We start from the raw sequence: 27,078 nt of genomic DNA on the forward strand, positions 1-27,078 counted from the left end.
TTCCCTGTGGACTCTGGCTGCCAGCAGAAAAAATGTGTCCTGGCAGTTCTCTGCCTTGTGCAGACAGTAGCCTGTAGCCAGCCCAGCCAGTGACAGAGTGAGTCTAGAGGTGTGATATATTGGTAGGCCAACCTGGCTGCAGCCCTGAAGCTGCCTTCCCCAGTTTTATTAGCAATAGTTACTTTGACCTCCATCGACCTGACTCCAGCGCTCTCAGTTCCAAACTTGGATAGGAAGGAGGGTGTTCTTCACTGGGCCCCTCAGAAATTCGTAGAACCTATATAACCAGATTCTGACCACCTTCACTTCCTTACCACCAGCTTTACTCACCTCGTTTATTGCTATTTCAGTAGCCTCTCAATTGCCTTCCTTGTTTCCACTCCTGTCCCCCTTACAGAACATATCACCAAGTGTGATTCTTTTAAATGAAAGTCAGGTACTGACATACCTCTGCTCAAAACCCTCTCCCTATGAAGTCCTTCACATGCATGATCTGCTCAGGATCTCAGAGCTCCTCTCCTGTTCTCCTCTTGCTCACTCCACCCCAACCCACACCTGCCTCCTGGCCACTCTTCAAACCTGCCAGGCATATATTCCCACCCCAGGACTTTTGCACTTAGTTCTCTCTGCCTGCAAACATCTTCCCCCAGATAGCCACATAGCTTGTTCTCTCCCTTCCTGTCACCTCAGTGAGGAGCGTTGCTTCATCGCCCTATTGAAATTTACAATCCCTCACTGCCACCACCCCTGATATATTCCTCATTCTCTTTAGCACTTACCAGCAAACATACCATAGATGGAAATTATGGCCAAAATGACTTCCAGTAACACAGATGTAACTAGAGATTATCCTGCTTCCACAGGCTTTTCCGTCTCCTAAAGCCTGAAATACTATGAGCTCTCACATGGCACTTTGTTGCATTCTTGATGTATTCAGAATATGTGTGCGCTCTGAAGGCACTTCTGTGCATGTGTCCACCACAGAGCCCTATGCGCTAAGGTCCTTTGGTGTCTGAGAAGGAAGGAATGTGGTTTTAGTCAAGTAACCAAAGCAGAGGAGTCAAGGTTTTTGCTTTCCTTTTATCCCCTTCTTGTCCTTGTACAAACTTTGGATATCTGATCACTGCATCTTAAAAATGGAACTACATGAAGTTCTAGTCTGAGCAAATGAAATATGGGGACAAACTTGTGAAATAAGGCCAAGATAGGAACGTTATCTTAAAAAGATGTTTAGGAAAGATATGACTAGGGTCAATCAAACTATGAATTGTATGGATAAGAAAGACTAGTTGACCATAAATGTAGTCTATCAAGTAATATTTGATCAAATTTCAGATGTCTTCCTAAAAGACAGTTACCTAGAACAGTGTTTGAAACATGTTTCCTGAATTAAGCTAAAAGTATAATCCTTACTTTGGGATTTTTTTTTTTTTTTTTTTTTGAGATGGAGTCTCGCTCTGTTGCCCAAGCTGGAGTGCAATGGTGGGATCTCAGCTCACTGCAACCACCGCCCCCAGGGCTCAAGCAGTTCTCCTGCCTCAGCCTCCTGAATAGCTGGGATTACAGGCACGCGCTACGTCGCTCAGCTAATTTTTGTATTTTTAGTAGAGACAGGGTTTCACTATGTTGGTCAGGCTGGTCTTGAACTCGTGACCTCATGATCCGCCCGCCTCGGCCTCCCAAAGTGCTGGAATTACAGGGGGACTTTCATTATAGATGGAAAACTATTATAGAGGATTTAAGGAAAACATTTAATCTACCAACTTCACTGTATCTTATTTACTGCATCTAAAACCAATTTAACAGTGGTATAATATCTACCTATTTGCTATAGCTTAAGATTCATTAAATAACATGTCTACTTTTGGCAAATATTCACACAAACCAAGAAAAAAAGATTCCCAGATTTTTATTTCTGGAACTGTACACCAGGTATTAAAGTACAACAAATACAAAATAATGCTCAAAAAAATCAGTGTTTATGTACAAATATTAAAATCAATGCAACAAAGCAACTTCCTCTTGAACATCTGATACTGAAACTTGTTCTGATTGTCACTAATTTATCTCATACTCACAGGGTACTTATTTCAAACTGGGACAATTGGAATCACTGGTCATCTAAGAGGAATATTAATATCTACCATGTTTAACAATAAAACTAATAGTTTCCTCCATTTAGTGAAAAAATTAGGAACTTTTTTAAAAAACATAGTAACGTCAATATTTTATAAATTATTTCAATTTCCATTTGTAGACAATGTGCTTTGAAACTCTGGGCAAACAATCTCCTTGGTGGTCAGGTTTATTCGTTAGTTTACATTCAAAGTTGAAATATTCACTAGAGACTTTGGTTAAATTAAATAGTATCACTAAGCTCTATTAGATCTGATGTTCTCAAATATTTATGACCCTCAACATTTTAAAAATTAAAAAGGAAACGATTGCACAATTCTTTGACCTAATTGTACAGATTTTAGTATTTTTTAAACAATAATCTACATCCTTCAAGTAAATTCAGCAGCTGACCATGACAAGAGGAAAACTAAACATTTAAAAAGCTAGCATGAAAAAGATGAAGTACAACTAACAAATGTATTGCTATAATCACAGCACCAGTTACACTTCTAAATGAATCCACTGTCCTCTTCAGATTCCCTGTACATAAAAGATATATCAGCCAACACTGCAACTGCTCACCATGAATTTTTGGTTTGTTCATAAGAAAATAATGTGGCAAAGGAAAAAAAAAAAAAAAGAATTTATCACAGTTTGTTATAAGAATTGTGCTTAACACTTGATAATAAAGGCATTATTGTTTCTTCATGTGATTGCAAATCAGGTTGTTTTCTTGCTTCCAAATGCAATTCTTTTAATAAACAGTAACAAATTCTCTGTTAAGATGTTTAAACTGAGAGAAAAAAACAGTAAATCCAGCTTTTAAAATTCAATAAATAGCTATTTTACATGGATAAAGTCATAGTGGTACAATTTATGAATGTCACATCAAGCATGCACAAAAATGGTATTATACATGGCTGAAGTAGTCAGAAAATATTGAATTAGATCTAAAAAGATATGAAGAATTTACACTTATATACAAAAATCTTGCAAATTATTGCCTCATTTTAACAAGGAATTAAAAGTAAACATTACCAGCTAGTTAGCACTCTCTAAGAGGCTAAAATCAGATTGGCATTTAAAAATCTATTAAACTAGCTGGAATTTATTTTTCTCTCATATCATTTTCTGGATTTTGGTCAAAAATCTTTATTTAAATAACTAAAGTGTCCATTCAACTTGCTGATAATCAAAACTTTAGATAAGAAACACTGTTTCCATCTTATATCAAGACCCCAGCAATGCATAGATAAACTGAATATATTACTGCATCAGCTACTGAGAATGGGCATGTTCATTTAAGTGCAACTGGTATTAGCATTCAGTCATCTTTGTGTAAATTATTTATACAGACCAGCCACTGTAAACCCAGAGTGAAAATTAAAGTTATAACAATGGAAGATTATGGCCAGTATCTTACTAAATTATAGAAAGTGTACTGATTTTTAATAAAAGAAATAAGGTTCAAAGTTTAGCACAACAACACAGCAATAAGAAGCTAACAACTTGGATAAAAATATAAGAAAGTAACGCAGAGCCCAGGCTACCCATTATTTACTGTGTGCATACAGGAATGCTATACTTCAGATGTATAAATTAGAAATTGATTTTAAGTTATTAATTTAACTACTTTTTGTCCACTGTGCTAAACTAAATTTTATACTAATATGCTACTGCGTAAACACTTCAAAGCAATCTTCATTAAAATGCTGCAAAGAAAAACAAGAATACACATCATCCAAAACTAAGGATGTCATTGCAGTTCACAGTTTGTATAATAAATACCCTCCCTTTCGATCACTACTAAGATCACTACATCCTATCTACTCATCAGCACAACCTTGAAGCAACTTATACTTACAAATATTAGCAATGCAGCCAAACATTTAAGTTTTTTGCAAAGCAACTAGTAAAAATCAAAACTTTTAATTAAGACGGTGCAAAAAAGGTAATTCTCTATTTTAACAGTACTATAAAAGCAAAGATTACATCCTAATACTGTATTACATATTGTTTGATTCACCTTATAACTTAAAAATGCATGTTTATAGCGCAAAAATGGCCAAAGTTTAGGACAATGGCTTCTCATTCACAATATTTGGAATAAAAATAAAACTGAGTTTGAGATACATCTGAACATCTATCAGTTTTTAAAACTTAAAGTGGTAATGTACCATTCTATTTCAGATAGGAACTCACATTATTCTTGCCAACTGTTCAAGCTTAACAAAAAAACTTAAATATACTTCAAGGTTCTACTGCATTAGGTATAAAATCTAGAAGTCCCTCTAAATATTAACACTTTGAACTGCAGTGCTACAAACAAAAGGTGTCCCAAAATGTAAACCATTGAGTGGCAATATCCTAGGCTTTGTAGACTGTGCCTCCGCAAGTCGACTGCCTCAGGATAAACTAAATTATCAATGACTGGTATGATTTTTAAGGTTACAATCTTGACAATGGTGGACAAAACCCCATCTGAGTACCACATCTTCAAATGCCAAATTTGTAGCCAATAAATGAAGTTACACAGAAATTTCCTGGCAGTAACATGACCAATTCTGTGTAAGGTAGCCCTGGTCTAGAATTTTGAAACGGGATCCAAGCAAGCGTCTTCATTATTTGCACACAGTTCCTCGTGCTGGCTTCCATAAAGATGGACTTGCTGTTTTGTAAACTGAAGTGCTCTAGTTGAATAACATGAGAGAAGTTTCCATTTTTAAAAAATCCTTGCATGTTTGTGCAGTTTAAAGAAACCTACCCCTGCTTTTATTAAGAAAATAAAACCAAAAAAATGCTACATTGAGCAGGGATCGGGATCGGTACCTGTAAACATTGTTATTCCACTGCATCCATTATGGCAAAAGGAATTTACACAAAAAGAGGCCACACCATTCAGTTCAGAACATCTGTGCTGGTTTTGAGCTGGTGGCCTCTGTCTACAGGTTTTAAAATTGGGAGTGAGGGCAGTGGGAAACAGAAAAGAATAGAAAAAGAAGGGAGTGGGGAAGAGGTATTGGGAGATGAGGAAGAGAGAAGCAGAGCTTAAAGCTGCACCACAGAGTTCAATCTTAGTTCCCAACTCTGCTGATCATAGTTCATTTCCACATTTATGGATTGAAAAATGAAAATACTCTTGATAAATCAAGATATAGTTCTATACATACTGACATCACTGATGTCATAGTGAGAAAGGTTCAAACTTCCAGTGAAAGACTATGCAAACCTGATAGCTCCCCTCAAGTTTACTGGTACTGCACACGCAGTTGGGGGCTCCTCACTCAGGTCACTCAGAGTGTAGGGCCGCGTGCTGATGCAGAGCATGGGCACTGATGAAACCATTGGTCTCGCTGGCAGAGAGACTGCCAAAGTCAGCCACAGAAACAGCCATTTTGGCACTGGTGATGTGATGTGTGTGATTTTCAAAGTCCACACCCAGGTTATTTACAGAAACTTCATTCATAAAGGATTCAGGGACGGCAATGCCCATTTTCAATCTTTTTGCTGGTCTCTCTGACTCTTCACTGCACATGTTCATGGGGTTTAGCTCCGAGTGATAAAATCCAGTCTCAAATAAATTAAAACAATCACTTTCCCCATTGCTGGGCAGGGTGAGTAACTCTTCTGTTACCACAGGCACATGATTAACTTGTCCACGGGGTGTGCTGCCCAGTGGAGGAAAGCTATCATCCAAACAATTCACATCTGTGGGGTCGCAGACAGTTGCTACACTGTTGGTCAAAGCTAAAAAGGAATGGAAAATTGTTTAAGTAAGTGGTCCTATGACATGAAACAGAGGACACAATTTTGCAACAAACTGTACTAAACACAAAAAGGTCTTCATTTTACCTGTCAAGTCACTGGCAGTGAATGAGTTGAGAATGTTTAGTTGTTGATCAGGAATAGGCTCAGGCCGGTTAGAAGTTAAGGCTGAAGCATTTACCGTCCCACCCAAAGCTTCTGTTTCATCTACTAAACGATCCATATAGTCCCTGAAAAACACACCCCAGTAATTCTATGACTGTATATCACAGTTAAAAAGAAGTATTTGAAGTCAAGGCCACAGTACTTACGTAACTCCAGGGTGATGGTTATATCGTTTTTTCCCAAATCTTGTCTGTTGAGCAAAGTAATCATAACGTTCAGATTTCTTCCACATATAGTAGAATGCTACACATTCAGCAACTGTCCGAGTTCTCACCTAATGAAAAAGTTGAATTTTTAAAAAACCAACAAACTCAACCATTTTTTTAAGCAACTTTTTTTCCTGAAACTACAACTTCAATCCATGGGTCTTATTTTCCCATTATATAGTTCTGAACACTTTTAATAAATTATAAAGTTCTGAACACTTTTATTAGTGGAATGCCTTTACATTTAATAATGAGGCCATTTTCAAAAGCCCAAGGTTTTTAAAAAAAAAAAAAAATCAGAATGCATTAGTTTATAAAACAAGTGTGTATCCAAAAATTATCTTACACCTTTACTGAAAATCTTAAACACTGGCATTCTTTACTTTTCTTCACTGAGCTCTATGATTTTGACTACAGTGAGGTTCTTAACTTTGGATTAACTAACCTCTGAGGGGTCCATAAATGGATTTCACTGAAATCTATTTAAATTCACAAAATTATATTTAGGTATACTTTTCTGGGGAGAAGGAATACAGCTTCATCAGATTGAGTTCCACTATCCAAAAGAGATTAAGAACCCTTGGCAAATGGATCAACAGTCTATAGCATCTGGAATTTAAGATGACTTGCTAGCTAAAGGCAGGGCTTTCTCCCTCCAGTATGTTTGGTTTTTAGATCCAACAGATTTTGCAAATAACAATAAAATTTGAGCCTCACCAACCTGGTTCCACACCCAAACCAGGGTTCCTCTAACCACATACAGCCACAGATATGAATTCAGATGTGTGAACAAAATTTTTCATCCTTATCCAATAAACGCTTTCTCCCTTGCTTAATCAGTACCCAATAAAGAAGTTTCAGTATCTCTAACCTGACTCCTGAGCAAGTTGTGCTATAAGATTACTAATATACGAATAAGCTTTTTAAACCAAGAAATACAGTATACCTTTTAATAAACATCATTAACTGTAAGTCTTCTCAGAGAATGCAGGCTTTGTGGGGCCACAGACCTTTTCTGTCTTACTGTTGTATCTCTAGTGTCTAAAACAATGTTTGGTAAGTGAAGTGGAAGGACGTAACTGTTTACAGAATGAATGGATAGAGTAAATTTCGTAAGTCATTACAAAACTGATGGTTTTATTTTTACTTAAAAGGACAATCCAGACTTCTTTAAAAATGTCTTATCTATTCACTAAATTATACGCTTTATCTCATCTTTGAGAAACATTAGATTTTCAAACATATAGAAAGTGTGAAATTTTCAACATCAATACTAGAAGGTCTAGCTAATGCAGTAAGACAAGAAAAAAAGTATACAGGTTGGGAAGGAAGAAATAAAACTGTCTCTGTTCACAGGTGACATGACTGTCTATGTAGAAAACTCCAAAGAATCAACAAAAAATCTCCTGTAACTAACAAGCACTTATAGCAAAGTTTTAGGAGACAAGGTTAATATACAAAAGTCAATTGCTTTCCTATATAACAGTAATGACAATTGAAATTCGAAATTTAAAACACAAGATCATTTACATTAGCACCCCAAAATTAAAATACTTGGGTATAAATCTAACAAAATATATGCAAAATCTATATGAGAAAAACAACCAAACTCTGATTAAAGAAATCAAAGAAGAACTTAATGAAGAAATAGTCTATGTTCATGGATAGGAAGACACTTCATTGTTAAGACATCAGTTCTTCCCAGCTTGATCTACCGATTCAGCGCAAACCCAATCAAAATCCCAGCAAGTTATTTTGTGGGTATCAACAAACTAATTTTATATGGAGAGGCAAAATACCCAGAATAGCCAACATAATATTACAAAAAGATAAAACCAAAGTACTGACACTCCCCAACTTCAAGATTTACTATAAAGCTATAGTAATCAAGACAGTATGATATTGGCGGGGGGGGGGGGGGGGGAAGACAAACAGATTAAAGGAACAGAAGAGACAGCCCAGAAATATACCCCACAGATACAGTCAACTGATCTTTAACCAAAGAACAAAGGCAATTCCATGGAGGAAGAATGTCTTTTCCACAAACGCTAGCACAACTGGACATCCACATACAAAAAAAAAAAAAAAAAAGAAATGAATATAGACACAGGCCTTACTCCTTTCAAAATTAACTCAAAATGGATTATAGACCTAAATGTAAATGCAAAACTATAAAGCTCTTAGAAGACAACAGAAGAAAATCTAGGTGACCTTAGGTTTGGCAATGGCAATGATTTTTTAAATAGAACACTAAAAGCATGAACAATCAGATGAAATTCTAAGTTGGACTTCATTAAAATTAAAAACTTTTACTCTGCAAACACACTGGTAAGGGAATAAAAAGACAGGCCTCAAAATGGAAGAAAATATTTGCAAAACATGTATCTGATAAAGGACGAGAATCCAAAATATACAAATAACTCCTTAAACTCAACAAGAATACAAACCACCCAATTAAAATCTTGGCAAAAAATCTGAATGAACACCTGAAAAAATAACACAAATGGCAAATAAGCATAAGAAAAGATGGTCAACATCATCCTCATGAGGGAATTACAAATTAAAACAATAAAGAGATGGTATTAAAAACTACTACAGTGGTGAAATCCAAAACACTGACACCACCAAATGCTGGTGAGGATGTGGAGCAATAGAACTCATTCATTACTGCTGGAAATACTAAATGGTACAGCCACTTTGGAAGACAGTTTGGCAGTTTCATGCAAAATAAACATATTTTTACCATTCTATCCTGTAATCCTTACTCCTTCGTATTTAGCCAAATGAACTGAAAACTTACATCCACATAAAAACCTGCACATGAATATTTATAGTAGCTTTAATGATAATTGCCAAAACATGGAAGCAACCAAGATATCCTCTAGGTAAGTGAATAAATACGCTGGTACCTCCACATAATGGAATACTATTCAGTGATAAAAAAAAGAATGAGCTATCAAGCCTCAAAACAAACAAAAAACCCCATGGTGAACACTTAAATGCATATTGCTAAGTCAAAGAAGCCAATCTGAAAAGGCTGCAACTGTATAATTCCAACCATATGACATTCTGAAATGGCAACAGTAGAGACAATAAAAAGATCAATGGCTGCTAGAGGTTGTTAGGGAGGAGGGGGAAGGGACAGAGGGAAGAAAATAACATGGGATTTTTAAGTCAGTGACACTACTCTGTATGATACTGTACTGGTGGATATATATTATATATTTGCCAAAATCAATGGAATGTACAACATGAAGAGCAAAGCTTAATGGACTTTAATTAATAATAATAATAATGTATCAATATTGGCTCGTTAATTTTAACAAATGTACCACACTAATGTAAGATATTAATAATAAAAGATAAAATAATAACTATGGGGTGGAAGGGACATATGGGAACTCAATACTTTCTGGTTAGCTTTGCTGTAAACTTTGCTGTAAACCTAAAACTGCTCTAAAAACTAACGTCCATTAGTTTTGTAAAAGCATAAAATACTGATCTACCCCTGCCAAATGCTTCAGAACCCTGCCTTCCTTTAGGATGAAAAGAATAAACAAAACATATTTTAATGAGAATTATTCCAAACTATTCTAATGAACACAAATATGTATTTTGAATAGACTTTAGTTTTTAAGAACAGTTTTAGGTTCACAGCAGAACTGAGCAGAAAGTAGAGAGTTCCTATATATCCTGATGTTCTCCCACTTTCAACATCCTACACTGGAGTAGTACATCTGTTAAAAATCAATGTATCTACACTGACACATCAACACCCAAAGACCATGGTTTACATTAGGGTTTACTTTTGATGATGTACATTCTATGGGTTTTGACAAATGTGTAATAACATGTCTCTATCACTACAGTATCATCATACAGGATAAGTTTCATTGCCCTGAAAATGGTCTGTGCTCTGCCTATTCACCTCTCCCTCCTGCCTTGGCCCTGGCACCAGTGATCTTTTTATCGTTTCCAGTTTTGCCTTTTTCAGAATACCATATATTTGGAAACCTACAGTATGGAGTCTTTTCAGATTGGCTTCCTTCACTTAATAATATGCATTTAGGATTTCACATGCCTCCTTGTGGCTTGTTAGCTCAATTTTTTTAGTGCTGAATAATAGTCCAGCTCTGGAGGTGCCACAGTTTATCCTTTCACCTCAAAGGACATACAGGTTCCTTCCAAGTTTTAGCAATTGTGATGAAAGCTGCTATAGACACTTTTGTGTGGACATAAGTTTTCAACGCATTTGGGTAAATACCAAGGAACAGGATTACTAAATTATATGGTAAGAGTATGGTTGGTATTGTAAGAAACTTCCAAGCTATCTTCCAACTTGGCTGTACCACTTTGCATTCCTACAGGCAATGAATAAGAGTTCCTGTTGCTTCACATCCTTACCAGCATTTGGTGGTGTTAGAATATGTTTCTAGTTGTTTTAGCAAAAATGTTTCTTCCTTCAGCAACAGCTGTTCTCACTGCTGAAGAGAAATTATTTTGAGGCCACAAACTTCTGAATGGCTTGGTAAGAAAGGAAAGTCAAGGAGAAATGAGAGTGAGACTTCCTAAAAAATACAGTGAATCCACTTTCTATGTTAACTGTTCATGTGGAAAGATATGTGAATATACTACCAGCCATTCCATAAGCAGGCTGTGGCATCTCTGAGCAAATTAGTTATGTTAGAATGATATCTGAAATGCTAAGGGCAGGGGAACGTTAGTAAGTTGTTGCTTTTTCCCTACTTAACTGACTTATAAATTCGTTGCTTACATTCATTGTAACTAATAATTTATCTGTACTAATCTGCCTAATTTACCTTATTCTTCTGTATAAGATGAAAATCTTTTCCAAAAAGCATGAGTGCATGTTCAAAGCTTCGGCATTCTTCTTCCGTCCATGCAGTCATTCCTTCTAAAAAAAAATTTTTAAATAAAATTCGTCGGCCCCCAAATTCTCTTATGTGAATCACTGATTTATTTTCAGTTAAGTTTTCCCTGTAAAAGGTCATAAACTCTCTCTCTCTCTCTCTCTCTCTCTCACACACACACACACACACACACACACACACTCTCTCTCTCTCTCTCTCTCTCTCTCTCTCTCTCTCTCTCTGCATGCAGGAGATTTTAGAATTACCAAAAGTATGCATACTACAGATCAAGTCTAAGATACAAAAATATAAACACTGCTTTTTTCCACTACATTATAGGATGAGAATTTAACATTTTTCTATAACATGCCTGTTTTTCTGATTAAAAAAATTTTTTTTAACAATGAGCGTATTTTTAATTAGAAAAAAAAAAAACTCTATCTCCTTTATTGAGGGAAAGCAGCTCTGTTTTGGTCTTACATCGAAACCACAAGTTCTAGCCAGGTGTGGTGGCTCATGCCTGTAATTTCAGCACTTTGGGAGGCCAAGGCAGGAGGATCGCTTGAGCCCAGGAATTTGAAATCAGCATGGGCAACATGGAGAAACCCTGTCTCTACAAAAAAACAAACTAGCCAGGCGTAGTGGCGGGCACCTATAGTTCCAGCTACTTAGGAAGCTGAGGTGGGGAGGATCACCTGAGCCCAAGAGATTAAAGATATACTAGGCTGTGATCATGCCACTGCCCTCCAGCCTGGGGGACAGAGTGAGACCCTGTCTCAAAAAAGACAAAAAACAAAACCATAAATTCTTTAATTAGAGACCATAATTAAAGTATAATCAATACATATTTATTTGAAATTGGTGTGTGGAGTGCTATACTCTGGAAATATAAAGGAAATAAGAAACGGTCCATGCTCTCAAAATAATAAATCCCATTCAACTTCCCAGCAGATGTTAATGTTGATGAATTCCGTATCTACTTGGGGCAGAGACCTGGAAGGTCTTCAAAGAGTCATAGCCTAGACTTAAGATTAGTTATTACTCATCTGTATCTATGAAGTGTCTCATTTGGTATTGGAGACCAGGTCCCCAAAGCCATTAATAATAGTCTGTAACAAAGGTGAAAAATAGTTTGAACTGAGGAAGAAACCTGTATTTTGAGAGTTTTGAGAGTCTAAAATACTTTTTTTTCAAAGAAGCAGCTTTTCTAAGGGAGACATTTTAATAGACTATCTCAATTCGTAAGTTTAAATGTATTATTTTTAGTTTTCATACTTTTCCAAGTCATCTAGTAATATTACTAAGTATTATTTTCATTCTACACATATTTAATGAAAGCTATGGTGCATGCAATCCATTTATATAATGACAAAAAATACTGAAATAGAAGTTAACCATTTTCCTTGACAAAACGTAAGAACTATAAAATGTTATTACATGATTACTAAAAATATACTTCTTGAAATAAATTCAGTGGAATATATTATACATGTTTCCTTTTTAATCTTTAATCTTTTCATTTCCTGTCTGGCTAAAAAAAAAAAAAAACCTTTTTTCAATGAAATCATAAAACTATTCTTTTTAATTACTTTGGACATATTGTCATCTCTGGGGTCTGCTTTGTTCTGTAACTATTTCTTCCAGAAAGTAGAGGTGGCAGGGGGATGACTAATTTGTATTTGAACAATCTCTGATACATCTAAAAATAGAGCGCAAGAAAAGGAAAAATTATTTGCTATGGAGCTGAACCAGATCTTAAAAAAGTGTTACAGGATTGCTCTGTCCCTTAGTATACTTTGCTTATTCTGATCCCCAAATGACCATCCCTGTCATGTCCCTCTCTTAAACCCAAGTGTTTCTTACCTTGAGAGGCCTTTCCATTGCAGCAGTATCTTTCGATTGCTTCCTTTATATTGTGGTTACACTTGAGAAGTTCATATAATGCCTGGGGTGGATATTCAATAAAAAGTATTAAAAGTTCATACCTAACAGCATTTTAAAAAACAGGTATAAGGGTCTTGATAAATATTGGAGTCTTGATAAACACTGAAATCCTCTCTAATTTCAGGGCATTTGAAGGTATATCTGCCCAAGCATTTAGTCTATGTAACTATCGTGCAGATTGACTCTGGTACCATGTGAAATCATGTTCATCCTCACGCTACCTCTCAGAAATCACCTGCCTGTATCATTCTGACTTTTCTTTAAAACAAACAAACAAAAACACTAGGTCTAAGATTGAGTTTCCCCTATTTTAAATGCTTTTTTTTTCGAGTTTGGAAAAATTAGTTACAGTCTGTCCCTTGATGTCATTTCCTCCCTGTCTCTTTTAGTTTTAATATAAGGGAACAGCAGCAGGCCTGGAATAACAGGCATGGCACTTCAGACTAGGATTATAACAGTTATTTCCATCTACTATGAAACGTGCCACTTTTTAAAATTAGAATATATTCCTATTAAATCTGCTTGGAATTATGAACATAATAAACAGGAATAACAGAATTCAGTTGAAAGTTAAATAATCCACCTTCCCAAGTAACTTTTAAGGAAGTGAAGATGGTTCAATATTAGGAAAACTTTTAATATATCAATAGCCTACATTTTAAAAAGTCATCTCTAAGCTAATTACCCTGATCTGATCACTACACATTATGTGTATCAAGATATCACTGTGTACCTAAACATGTGTAATTAAATGTTAATTTTAAAAAAATCAAATCAACAGCTGCTTAAAAAGCATCTGATAAATATTCATTTCTAATTCTAAAAAGACAAAAACTACAATACTTATAAATAGATGGATATTATCTTGCTATAATAAAGACAGTAGAACCAAGGACCAGTATTATTCTTAATGTAAAAACCTTAGATGTATTACTTCCACCAAAAGCAGGCACCAAATCACTGTTATTACCAAGTATCTCAGAGTTACAGCTAATGCATTAAGATATAAAGCAGGAATAATAATGGTAAGGAAGGAACAAAAGTGTAATTTAATCATGAACCAAAAACCAAAAAACCACTCCATAAATGTATGCAATTATGATGCGTCAAACAAAAATGATATCACCCATAAATTTTTTAAAAGGCAAACTAGAAAACCTGAGAAACAACTGAGTCAGGTAGTTTCAACAGTTTGTTACATTTTAAAAAAAATTGGTATTTCTCAACATCAACAATATACAATTATAAATATTATAGAGGGCCAGGCGTGGTGGCTCACGCCTGTAATCCCAACACTTTGGGAGGCCGAGGCAGGCAGATTACGAGGTCAAGAGTCTGAGACCAGCCTGGCTACAAAAATTAGCTGGGCACGGTGGTGCATGCCTGTAATCCCAGTTATCAGGAGGGTGAGGCAGGAGAACTGCTTGAACCCGGGAGGCAGAGGTTGCAGTGAGTTGAGATTGCGCCACTGCATTCCAGCCTGGGTGACAGAGCAAGACTCCATCTCGGAAAAATAAATAAATAAATAAAATAGAGATCCCCTTTCCAATAGCATTGAATACACACACACATAAAAGATATTGAGGAATTAGTGAGATGCATGTGATATTCAAAAAAGCAAAACCATTTGAATTTCTAATGTTATAAAGGTTTTAATTCTTCTAAAATTAATATAGACTTCAAATATCAATACAAAAACTCAATGAGATTTCTTTCTGACAGCTAGTATGACTTCCCTATGTTACTTCAAAATTCAAGTTTGTGTCTGCCCACCTCTGAATACTCATTAGTCAAGGTTGGGGATTCTCAGTGATAAAGGCATATGAAAGAAGCAGAATGATGTCAGAGGGGCAAAACTTAGAGGCATTTGAAAAACTTAATAGGCAATGTTCCCATCCCCCATCCCACATGCACTCAGGACAGTATTCTGAATCTACAGGTACACAAGTGCTTAACAAATGCTCCTAAGTCAAATTTATACAGTCTTAATAGACATTACTTTTTAATCACTTCCTAAATAAAGTTGAGAACAATTCAAAGAATACACTTATAAAATCTAAAAGTCCAACCATAGAGAATGTTTAAATAAATGAATTGTAAGTATAGGATAGTACACAGTAAGTTGAAATTTAGGTGAAATTTTTTTTTTTTTAAAGTATAGGATAGACTATACAGACATCAAGAATGAAGTATTAAATAATTCTCAATGGCAAAGGAGAATAAGATTAATTAATTAAAAGGATATAAAATGGCATCTCAAGTAAGACATATGTAAAGGTATTTTTAAAAAGACCTGAAGAAAAGATACGAAACTACAGTGAAGTTATCTCTAGAACTCAAGGTTATGGTTTTTTAAACCAGTCTTTTGCAAATTATAAAACTCTATCAGAAAAGATACCTACTTCACATGTTAAAAATAACTGTATCAAATATAAGAAATCAAGAAGATACTGTAAACTGGCTGCTGTTTCCACAGAAGTTGAAGTATACCTGTTCATTGTCCCTTGTGTGTGTTCCTGCAGAAATCCTATCCATTATTTTTTCATTGCCAGTCCTTAATGAAGTCTCAACAAGGTATTCCTTAACTTTGCTCTCCAAAACCACATCAGGACACCAAAGTAACTGGTCTTCGTTTTCATATACTGATAAAGAAAATCCCATTAACACATTAAAAATCATGAACACACTCAAAGACGTACACAATTCTTTGTCTTCCTTGATAGGCTATCCAATGGGACAAGTAAAGAACTTTGAAGACACCAGTAATCTGATTATCCGTTAAGTAGGGCCTTTCACACACAAGCAAAAATTTAACTTTATTATAGGCCAAGGATTCCAGTGGCCAAAGCAAGTAGCTTTTTTGGTGGCTGGATATACTGACCAATCTGAAGGTTCTCCATGCCTAGTAAAGTCTAATATAAAACCCCATAGTGGTTATTTTATACTCTTCTAATGAAGGGGCAAACAAAACCTGTGTAAATTCTCTAACAACCTCATTGGAATTTTCTCTTGAAATCCCTAAATTGCTCTATGAAATCTCTAGGGGTTAAAAATTGCAAATAAATAAAACCCAAAATATCTGGTAATAAGGAAATAGCTAAAAAAGGTATACTTTTTCTCCCAATAAGATAACTTTTATTTAAAGGAGAAAGCAGATTAACCAAACCTCCCTAGGGAGGTTTTTGGGAAGAGGAAGAAAAAGTAAGAAAAGTAAACTTTCTACAATCTCTTAAACAGACTGATACATTAATGAACAAAATGTCATTAAAACAAGTTTGTTTTATTAATGCACTCTGCCACTTTACTCAAAGCTTCTACTTTACACAATAAAGTAATATGAACTGCCCAAGTATTTAGTCCAGTGCTTCAAGTGCAATCCATTCTTCAAGTGCATAATACTGACTATAGCTAATAAAAATAATGTACTGAGAACACACTGCATGCCAGGGACCATGATAAGTGCATTATAATCCCAACTGTAGGAAGCAGGCATTGTCAGTCCCAGGTAGCAGGAAAGTTAAAAATAAAGTGTGCCTGTGAAGCAGTAACACTTGTCTTTTGAGAGAAGTTCCTAGAACTTACTTTCTCTCTGGTCACAAGTGAAATAGGTAAAACAATTTGGGTTTATTCCCTCAAAAGATAAAGTACACCTTCCCTCCAATCTGCAGCACTGACAAAATTTCACCTCTACTATGTGTGACTTAAGGACCTACAGTTGCTGAGCATGTACTTGGCTCAAAGGGCCAAGTGTGGCATTTGGGTGGTGGGGTGAGAAGGCTGGCACATCTGAAGATTATCAGTTATGTTTTGTTTCCCCTGGGACAACTGTCTTTTAACACTTCGAAAGCAGTTTAGGAAAACAGTGTTCCTAGTGGCTGCCATGGCTAACAATCCCAGGGTAACCAGTCCTTCCCTCCTTTAAATGGAGGATGACCTGGCATGGAGGAAAGGAAAAAGGACTCAGGAAGTATTGTGTTGGGTGCTGCTTTTGCCCTTTTGACTTCACAGGGATAAATCAACTTAGGAAAAAAGTCAAACACCCACGGAAATATTCCTAATGTACTTGGTTCCCGAGTTCAACTAAGAAGGTGTAACTGTATTTTTATATCCTACCACCTTATCCCCTCCGTATTTTGAAAACCAACTACCGTTGGAATGCACCAAAAACATAAGGAAAAATTGATTACACATAATTAGGAGTATACAAGCAAAAGCAGCAGATCCTTACATTCACTTCCTGCTCTTCCAGGGCTGGGGAAGGAGAATTTCTTCCAGTCTCTTTTTCCCTCAAGAGTTTTCTTTCCAGAAGATTATATCCTTAACATTCTCATCATCTCAGGTGATGAGATCCTACCCACTTCTACTGAAGCAGGATGAAGGCCAAGGTACAGCACTGTGGGAGGCTCTCCACTATTCCAACAGGCACTGAGCGTACTGGCTAACAAGCACTATGTGTGCCTTGGGCGGGGCTGGGGGTTGGGGGAAACTGAGTCTAGTGATTAACTTTGATACATTTTTCCTAAGTCAGGCCTAAATATCCTAACTCTGCATGTTTCCCAAATCTATCTATATATTGCCAAGGCTGGTATGAAACCAGGTATTTAAATAAACATATCAAGTGGTAACCTGATCTACCAAACATTATCAAAATCAAAAGCTTTCCTTACCTTTCTCATTACCAGCGTACTCTCCAAGATAAGGGGGTATCTCTGCCTGATATTGTAAACCAATCATTATTTCCTACAGGAAAATTGAGAGGTAAAAATAACTTACTATAAAAATAGATACTGAAAAAAAGCCCCAACTCATTAATCAGTTTCTACAGGTCAAAACAACAAAATTATCATAAATCATTTCAGAAATATTTTTAAAAGCCCATTTAGTCCACTATGTTAACTCAACTTACCTTCCTCAAATCTTCAGGTGAATTACCACTGTCTGTTTCAACATCTTCAACCTCTGATTCCTTATCACCATCACATGTAGTATTTGCTTAAAAGACAAAAATGTAAAAGGTTTTTACTGCCTATTTTTGCAGAACCTGGAAGAATGCCTGTTGTATTTTTAAAAATGTTGTTAAATAAGTGAGATCAGCATAAGTATACTAAACCGCCGGCATGATTTTCACAATCGACATTGGTCAAAATGAGACACTGAAAATCCTAGTAAAGTGTATAGTATCCTGGGCGGTGCAGTGGCTCTCATGGCTATAATCCTAGCACTTTGGGAGGCTGAGGTGGGTAGATCACTTGAGGTCAGGAGTTTAAGACCAGCCTGGCCAACAGGCTCTACTAAAAATACAAAAAAATTAGCCAGGCATGGTGGCAGGCGCCTGTCATCCCAGCTACTCGGGAGGCTGAGGCAGGAGAATTGCCTGAACCTGGGAGGCAGGGGTGGCAGTGAGCCAAGATCACGCCATTGCACTCCAGCCTGGGCGACAGAGTGAGACTCCATCTCAAAAAAAAAAGTGTATAGTATCCTGATAATTATTATGGTATACTATTAAATAGTTTGGGAGGTAAAAGGAAACCACTGTGGCCACCTTAAAAAGAAAGTAGAACACTGGAGTTCTGATTATACTAATCCAGAAGGAGATACACACACAGAGTTGCATATTAGGTCCACTGAAACTGTTTTTGTACACACACGAATGCATGGATATTTGAACTTATTAACCAAACAGTTCTTCTACCATAAAAATAGCAAAAAAAAAAAAAAAAAAAAAAAAAGAGTGAAACTGCAGATTGCATCTAAGAAATTATTTTAGTCCAAAACATTTTATTTATTTTTAGAAACAGGGTCTCACTCTGTCACCCAGGCTAGAGAGCAGTAGCCTGATCATGGCTCACTGTGACCTCAAAGTCCTGAGCTTGAGTGATCCTCCTACCTCAGCCTCCCAAATAGCTGGGACTACATGTGCATGCCACTATACCCAGGTAAGTTTTATATTTTAAATTTTTTTTGTAGAGACAGGGTCTTGCTATGTTACCCAGGGTGGTCTAGAAATCCTGGCCTAAAGTGATCCTCTCGCCTCAGCCTCCCAAAGTGTTGGGATCACACCCAACCCCAAAACCTTTTAAGTATTACTGATAAACATTAAGAGGTAACACCAAGAACTAATAGGAAAAAGATTTATCATTAAAAGTGAAAATACCTTTTGAGCACTGGTAAGTATTCAAAACCAGGAGAGCAGGAGCCTTTTAATAGAAATTCAAAAAAGTCTAAAAAATTTTGTGGTGAAACTAGGAATGGTTACCATAGCAACAGATGACTCTTGAGAAGGAAAATGGCCTTGTAAAAATAAAGTCAATATTTCCATTTTTATCTTATTATTATTATTATTTTTGAGACAGAGTCTCTCTCTGTGGCCCAGGCTGGAGTGCAGTAGCATGATCTCCAGCTGGCGGCAACCTTCACCCTCAAGGTTCAAGTGATTCTCATGCCTCAGCCTCCCAAGTAGCTGGGATTACAAGTGCATGCCCCCATGCCTGGCTAATTTTTTGTATTTTTAGTAAAGAATAGGTTTCACCATGTTGGCTAAGCTGGTCTCAAACTCCTGGCCTCAAGTGATCCGCCTGCCTCGGCCTCCCAAAGTGCTGGGATTACAGGCGTGAGACACTGCACCTGGCCAAATATTTCAATTTTTAAATGACATATTAGTTCACCTCTATCCCAAAAGAAAGGTTATAATCTTGTTTAAATTACAGATGTATTTTATCTCAACCACATAAAATATTTAGAATATTCTGACATAAATTACTGAACACAATAAAATGTACTAAAGCTACAGTATCAATGTTACTATTAATCAGTAATCCACTGGGTTTCTTACATCGTAAAGGCCTAGGGAAGAAATCAGAAGTTTCATGGGAAGTCACAGATGGTGTCAGATCATCCGCAGAAGACTGAGTTTCCTCGTCATCACCTGACAACAAGTCTTTTGCTATTTCCTCCTGGAAGAATAAGAAGGCAGTGCTAGAGTTAGAAATGATTACATCTCATTAAGAAAACTATCTTTTTATAACATATAATTAAGAAGCAGTTGGAACCTTATGAAAGAAATATGAAATTCTCCTATTATTTACTTCACGTACAAAAATATTTAGTATTTGATATTATGTAATATTCAATAATATACTATTAAATGATAATTAGTACAACTATATACTTATAACAAACAATTGCCTAATTTGTGGGTATACAGAGAGCTTATCTAAAGCTGTAGGCTAATTTTTAGTGAATTTACAACAAAAATAGTCTGACTTTTAAGTGCTTAACAATTATATTCATTTTCTGTCAATAATAAAATAAAACTGAAAAAATGCCTCCAACCTCCACTCTTCATAATTTAAAAATCCAACTAATGAACAGCTCTGACTACTGACATAATTTTAAAAGAAACACGTTTGAATTAATTTTTATTTAAGTATACAGTCATCCTTGTGCCTAGCACATAGTAGCCACTCAATAAATACTTGTTGAATGACTATGGTCATTAAAGTCTGTGGTACATTAATATCACATTGACTTAAAAGTGGGAACAATGTAACTCACAGGAAGAGGTTCCAAGATGTGGATTCCTCTCCCTGCCTGAGATCTGAAAGGCAAGGAAAGGTTCCCAGGGATCTGTTAGCAGAGGCCATGGCCGTGTGAATTTTCCTCAGCAGGGACTAGGCCTCCCCACAACCAGCCTATGTTAGAGATGGATCACCGTGGTCTTGGCTGCTGCGGCCGCTGTCACTCCCAGAGCCAAGAAAACAGAACTTCTCTCCAACCACTCCACGCCTAAGCCAGCTTGGTTTGAAGGCTTCTGGGGGATTTATTAATCAAGGCTTTTATGTGTTTATAGGATCAAAAGAAGTTAAGCCAAGATCTAAGTTTAGATACAATGTGTCTACACGGGAAAGATGAAAACATTACGGGAGAATATTCAGGCATGCAAAGTACCATGAAGCTGCTATTAATACTACTCTTAACATAGTGTGATCAAAGCCAAACAATGTTTATATCAGCCACCGAAATAAGCACAATGGGTCAACAAGAAGTTTACATTTAAGAATTATTAAATAATACTTTAAATGGAAAAAAAAAAACTCTAATAAAAGCAGTCAATGGTAACAGATCCTGAATTTTTCTTTCAAATACTCACACTTACTTTGTCTAGTGTCATGTCTGGTAGTTCATCTGCCAGTTCACTTGGGGAACTATTTGCACTGGAATTTGCAACTGCTGGAATCGTAGGTTCATAGCCATAGAATGCCAGTAAGTCTTCTAGAGGCATGGTTCCTTCCTGTTCAAGCCAGGGCATAAACACAGACTTAGCAGATGTCACAATACTGAACTGCAGGTAAACTCTACTGTCCCCTTAGGTTCATAAAGCACATTATCACTACAGCAGAACAAATCAAAGGCAAGCTTCAGTTTTTCTTTTTCTGCTGTTGTCAGAAAACAGGACCAAACACCTAGACCTATAATTAATGTATAAACAAAAGCCTAACAATTAACACCTTAGTTTTTATTTTCCAGAAGCATTTTACTATTTTAAAAATTCCTCAAATATTTGCTTTAGTGCTTTTTAGCTTTCAAGTTAACATAAAGATTTGCCCTGAAAACATTTCCAATTAATCAATCAATAACTTGTAATTCACAGCTTCTTTCCATGCATTTAACAGCTGACCGCTTGCTTTATTCTTCATGTTAATTAGAAGACACCTGGTAGAAAAACTTTTGCTGAATGTTTACTAACATCAGCAATATTTATGTTCAAAGCACAATTATCCTTTTATATTCTTACTACATCCCATATTTTTATACCAGTTTTTTTAAAACAACTGTCTGAGGAAGATTATACTATTATCACCATTTTACAGGTGAGAAAACTGAGGCTTAATTCCGGGTTTGAATCCCAGTTCCCCAGTTATCTTACTGGCTTCTTTAATAAAATTACATGCCCCGGCTACAGTGCTGCCTATGTTATGAATACCTATGCCATGCCTCATAGTGACACCAAGTCACTGTTTCCCTCTCAGGAATCCATGTGAAAATAAGTGTTACGATATACTATATAACATTCAGTGCATGCAGACTGCATATACAGCCAGGCTGCACATACAACTGTGTTAGGAATGATATGCTACACCATATAGCCTAGGTGTATAGTAGGCTACATTAACTACTTTTGTCTAAGCATACTCTATGATGTTCACACAGCAATGAAACTGCCTAATGACGCCTTTCTCAGAATGTATTCCCTCGTTCAACGACACATGACTATGTTTTAACTACTAAAGTGTATAGAACTATTTATTATTCAAGGCCGGTCACAGTGGCTCACACCTGTAGTCCTAGCACTTTGGAAGGCCAAGGCAGGCAGATCACTTGAGGTCAGGAGTTCGAGACCAGCCTGGCCAACATGGTGAAACCCCATCTCTAGTAAAAATACAAAAAAGAAAAAAAAGGAACTATTTATCATTCAAATAAATAACTTCAAAACAATATACTCATGAACTAGTTAATCTGTTAAATATTTTTAAGATTTCTGTATCCATCAATTAAAAGATTTTTAAAATTTGCTTATGGTTTAGTTTTCCCTTTAAAAAAAAATAATCCATAAAGCAAACAGCATGAAAACGCTAAAGTAGAGTATGCAAAACATGCCCACAGTTGATCACAAAGATCAACTGTGACGATTCCTTACAGGGCCAGCTGGCTGCCCACAGGGCCCACAGGGGATGCACCTTTGCAGGTATGGAACTTACATAATCCATTGTGTATAACTAAAACAGATTCATGCTAAATGAACTTACACAATCAGGTATATGATAGAACACTAATTTATAAATTTGCAGTAGTAGACATACACCTTTCTAATGACCATAAATGATCATGAAAATCTTTTTTAGCTTGGGATTTAAATCGACCAAAACTCCTTTGGGAGCATGGAGTCAGCATAAATTGAGTTGGATTGTCAGAACAGGGTGAAGTTCACTTACACCACAGGGAAACTTCCATGAATTATTTTTCTTCCAAACCAAAGAATCCCTTGAAGGTAACAAGACTCAGATTTAGAGTCTCTCTACAGTCCTATCTTGCTCCTTGCAGAGTCCACGTAGCCCATTCCCTTTGGCTCATATTGGTTCTAATTTAAGAGGTGCCTGGGTTGCAGCCTTTGCCAAGCACCTGTCAGTAGTATTTCTCCAGAACCTCACAGTTTCAGTCTTTCTTCCTGAAATGGGGAGTGGCAATTTTCACCTCTCATGCACTGATGGTCCACCTTCCCATCATTTACTCAGTTCTAAGTACTTGGCTGAGGGCTACTAGCTACTGGCTACTGGACATAAAAATTAAATTTACTGAAGAATCCCTGCTCACAAGGAATTCAGTCTTAGTGGGGGAAACTGATGAGTTAGCCATTATAACACAATGTGATGACTTCAATATTCAATTGTGAGTATAGAGAAGGGCAGATCTACATCCCAAGAATACTCGTATGGAGTATGGAGGTATGCACAGAGGGTGAAGACTGAGCTAAGTCTTGTAAGATGACAAGGCTTCTGACAATACACAAATATAGGGCTGCCAAGTTTGATGAGTGTAACAAACAGAGCACTGAGATACAGAGTAACACTCGGGGCCCGCTTTCAGAGGGTAGCAGGGAGAGACAGTCAGCAATCTTCAGCAGAGGCCTGAAGTCTGAGAAGGCCAGTCCCGTGAAGAGTATTCCAGGCACAAAAAATGACACATGTGAGGCCTGAAGGGCTGAAGGTGGTTTCCTACTAAGCCAAGTGGCCAAAGTTTGGTAAGCAGAATGAAGAATGGTTCAAGAGAATGGAAAGAGAGGCAGGGACAGATCACAAAGGGCCTCAGGGCCAAGGAAAGGAACCTGGACTTCATTCCCAGGGCAATGAGGAGCCATCGGAGACTCATAAAAAGGGAGTACCATGGCATTATTTCTTCTTAAAATACTGAACACCTGCATGAAGAAAAGTTGAGAAGGGTGGAGAGATACAGGAGAAGCAGGGAAACCACTTAAAAAGCCTCGTGCTAGGTGAGGGTAGTGATACACAAGAGGAGAGAAGTGAAGAGAAGAGACATATTCTGAGTTAGAACCAAATGGGTCACTCGACGTGGGAGGGAAAGGGAAGGAGGACTCCCCAGTTTTCTATTTGATCAATTGCCTAGATGGTGGTAACTTCTGCCAAGATAGAGAATACTAAAGGAATAAAAGGTTTTTGAAGGAAACAAAACAAAACAAAACAAAAACAAGAGTTCTGCAAAGGACACGGTTAAGTTTAAGAGGACCATGAAACATCCAAGTAGAAAAGTCAGGTTGGCCAGGAGCCTGGAGCTCAGAGAACCAGGCTGGGCTAAAGATATAAATCTGGCATTCATTAGCATCTAGATGATATTTAAAACCACAGAAGTTGATGAGCTCACCCACGGAGAGGGTAGAGAGAAAAGAGGAGGGGATCTATGCTTATCAGAAGAACTTTCAAATATGTTACACTATGGGCAATGGGTATGTCTGAAAATTCTTAAACACGATTCGTATTTTGGAAATAATGTTCGAAGGGAAGTAGAATGAGAGCCTGAACTAAGAAGGGGGATTATTTGAGTGAAATTTAGGGAAAGATCCATTTCTTGAGTTACTTGATAGAAAGAATGAAAGCAACATAGGAGTTCAAATGGATTGCCAGATTTCTGGCCTGGGAAGTTAGGTAACTATAGCACCACTGAGACAGAAACACAAGATAAATTTAAGGATGGGACAGTAATGATCAGTTTAAGGTGAAAGCTAAAGCAGTGGTTTGAGTGAGATCACCCAGAAAAGGCACACAGAGTGAGAAGACAATAGCCAAAACCCCAGAGAATGTTAATGAAAATGCGGGCAAAGAAAGAAAAGATCATAAAATAAGGAGGGAGAAGTCAGACAATAGAACCAGGAAAAAGTAGGATTCCATAAATTAAGGCAGAAACAAGTATGGATAATCAGGAATGGTCACTTGGGTCAAATTCCAAAAAGAAATTAAGCAAGAAAAAGACAAGAAATCTTAGTATCTGGCAATCAGGAATTATTGGTGACCTGGGCCAGGCGCAGTGGCTGCTGCCTGTAATCCCAGCACTTTGGGAGGCCAAGGTAGGACAGCTTGAGCCCAGGAGTTGGAGACCAGCCTGGGCATAGAAAGACCCCTTCTCCATAAAAAACTTTTTTTTTTAATTAGCCAGGGTGGTGGGGTGCACCTGTAATCCCTAGGCTTTGGAAGGCTGAGGTGGGAAAATTGCTTAAGCCCAGGGGGTCAAGGTTGCAGTGAGCTATGATCATATCACTGCACTCTAGCCTGGGTGACAGAGTGAGACCATCTCTACATAAGTAATTATTGGTGGCCTTATGGCACGGTGGAAGCAGCCAAGCTAAGGACTGAACGGGAGGGGAAGAAAGTACATATGTGACTTGAGATTTGGCTACAAAAGGGGAGTGACTGAGGGCAACACAAGATCAAAAGAGAATTTCTTCCAAATGTGGGATCTACATGAGTAGGATTCTTATGTGGAAATTAAAAAAAAAGGGTAAAAGAATAAATTGAGGGCAGGAAGGATAGAATCTAGAGGTTAGCCTGGGATATCACAGATACTTCACAGGACAGGAGGGAAAGAATAATATGAAAGTTTGTATATGTGAGGGAGACAGGAGGTTCCCAGCACTCACTCAAGAAAACCCCCACTTTTCTATAAAGACACAGGCATGACCATCTGTTGAGGGAGAAGGTGACCATCTTCATAGAAACCTCATTAATAAGTTCAAGTGATGACAGTGGTGGCCAGAGGGTTGATGCTAAAACACAAATCATTTGTACCAAAACTTTTAAAGCAAAACTGGAAAAGGTGACTCTAGTCTCTGAAGCACTTCACAAATGAGCTTTCTATGAGAGCCTATTAATAAAGCACTTAAGTCCTTTAAAACATAAAAACAATTTTTTCAAAATTGAATTAGTAAGTCTCAAAGTCTGTAAGGATCTGTGGTAGCTAAATCAGCTTAGAAGTGTGATCCAACACCTTATCCCAGGTATAAGGATTTTTCTCTTCCTTTTCTTGGGTATTTTGTTGAACCTATTTACATTTTAAGGAACACAGTAGAATGTAGTCACACTTATAAATGAACTGTTCTATAAGTCAAAGGATTTATATCAGGAAGAGTACCATATTTAGGGCAGAAGACCCACTAATTGCTAACCATTATATTGGACAAATCACCTAATCCCTCTCACCTCCATTTCCTCACATACCATCATTTCCTTGATACTATGATACACTCCCTCACGTATCAGAATCAGGATGTAGCCTGATACTAAAGTGCAAACTTCATATACAAGTGTTCCTCCCCCTATCCCTACACTGTTTAGAAATTAACAGTAGGCTGGGCGCGGTGGCTCACGCCTGTAATCCCAGCACTTTGGGAGGCCAAGGTGGGCAGATCACAAGGTCAGCAGATCGAGACCATCCTGGCTAACATGGTGAAACCCTGTCTCTACTAAAAACAAAACAAAAAAAATTAGCTAGCTGTGGTGGTGGGCACCTATAGTCCCAGCTACTTGGGAGACTGAGGCAGGAGAATGGCGTGAACCCAGGAGGCAGAGCTTGCAGTGAGCCAAGATTGTGCCACTGCACTCCAGCCTGGGCAACAGAGCAAGACTCCGTCTCAAAAAAAGAAAAAAAAAAAAGAAAAGAAATCAACACTACGTCCTACAATCAACAAGGTCTCTGAAAATAATGCCAACATTCATCTGACACAACTGATGGCATTGCTGGATGGACCAAATGAGACTGACTGAGATGCATTTCATGTTAATAACTAACGCCTGTCTGTTACCTTAAGGCACAGGCTGCTAAACAATACACATATAATTTGCTTAAATGTCTTGTGATCTTTTTTTTCCCAGACAGGGTCTCAGTCTGTCACATACTCTGGAATACAGTGGCACAATCATAGCTCACTGCAACCTTGAACTCCT

The 27,078-nt window shown here is 37.1% G+C and overlaps 1 protein-coding gene across 4 annotated transcripts in view; it reads right to left on the reverse strand.

Moving 5' to 3' along the window:
• Window positions 1-1,893: 1,893 nt before the first annotated feature.
• The window catches only part of MIER3 (MIER family member 3), a 32,945-nt gene continuing 7,760 nt past the window's right edge, over window positions 1,894-27,078 (reverse strand). The window contains exons 4-13 of one of the 4 annotated variants that reach the window (XM_005556931.5): window positions 21,225-21,359; window positions 19,902-20,022; window positions 17,976-18,061; window positions 17,737-17,809; window positions 15,560-15,711; window positions 12,989-13,070; window positions 11,075-11,166; window positions 6,195-6,322; window positions 5,971-6,113; window positions 1,894-5,865 (exon numbers count right to left, since the gene is read on the reverse strand). In XM_005556931.5, coding sequence (XP_005556988.1) covers window positions 5,408-5,865; window positions 5,971-6,113; window positions 6,195-6,322; window positions 11,075-11,166; window positions 12,989-13,070; window positions 15,560-15,711; window positions 17,737-17,809; window positions 17,976-18,061; window positions 19,902-20,022; window positions 21,225-21,359 — 1,470 coding nt within the window. In that variant the 3' untranslated portion in view covers window positions 1,894-5,407. Of the gene's footprint in view, window positions 5,866-5,970; window positions 6,114-6,194; window positions 6,323-11,074; window positions 11,170-12,988; window positions 13,071-15,559; window positions 15,712-17,736; window positions 17,810-17,975; window positions 18,062-19,901; window positions 20,023-21,218; window positions 21,360-27,078 lie in introns of all 4 variants that reach the window. The other 3 variants (XM_005556930.5, XM_065546281.2, XM_065546279.2) reach the window with 3 other exon arrangements.

This window comes from Macaca fascicularis, chromosome 6 (genome assembly GCF_037993035.2).
Source record: "Macaca fascicularis isolate 582-1 chromosome 6, T2T-MFA8v1.1".
Taxonomy (NCBI): domain Eukaryota; kingdom Metazoa; phylum Chordata; class Mammalia; order Primates; family Cercopithecidae; genus Macaca; species Macaca fascicularis.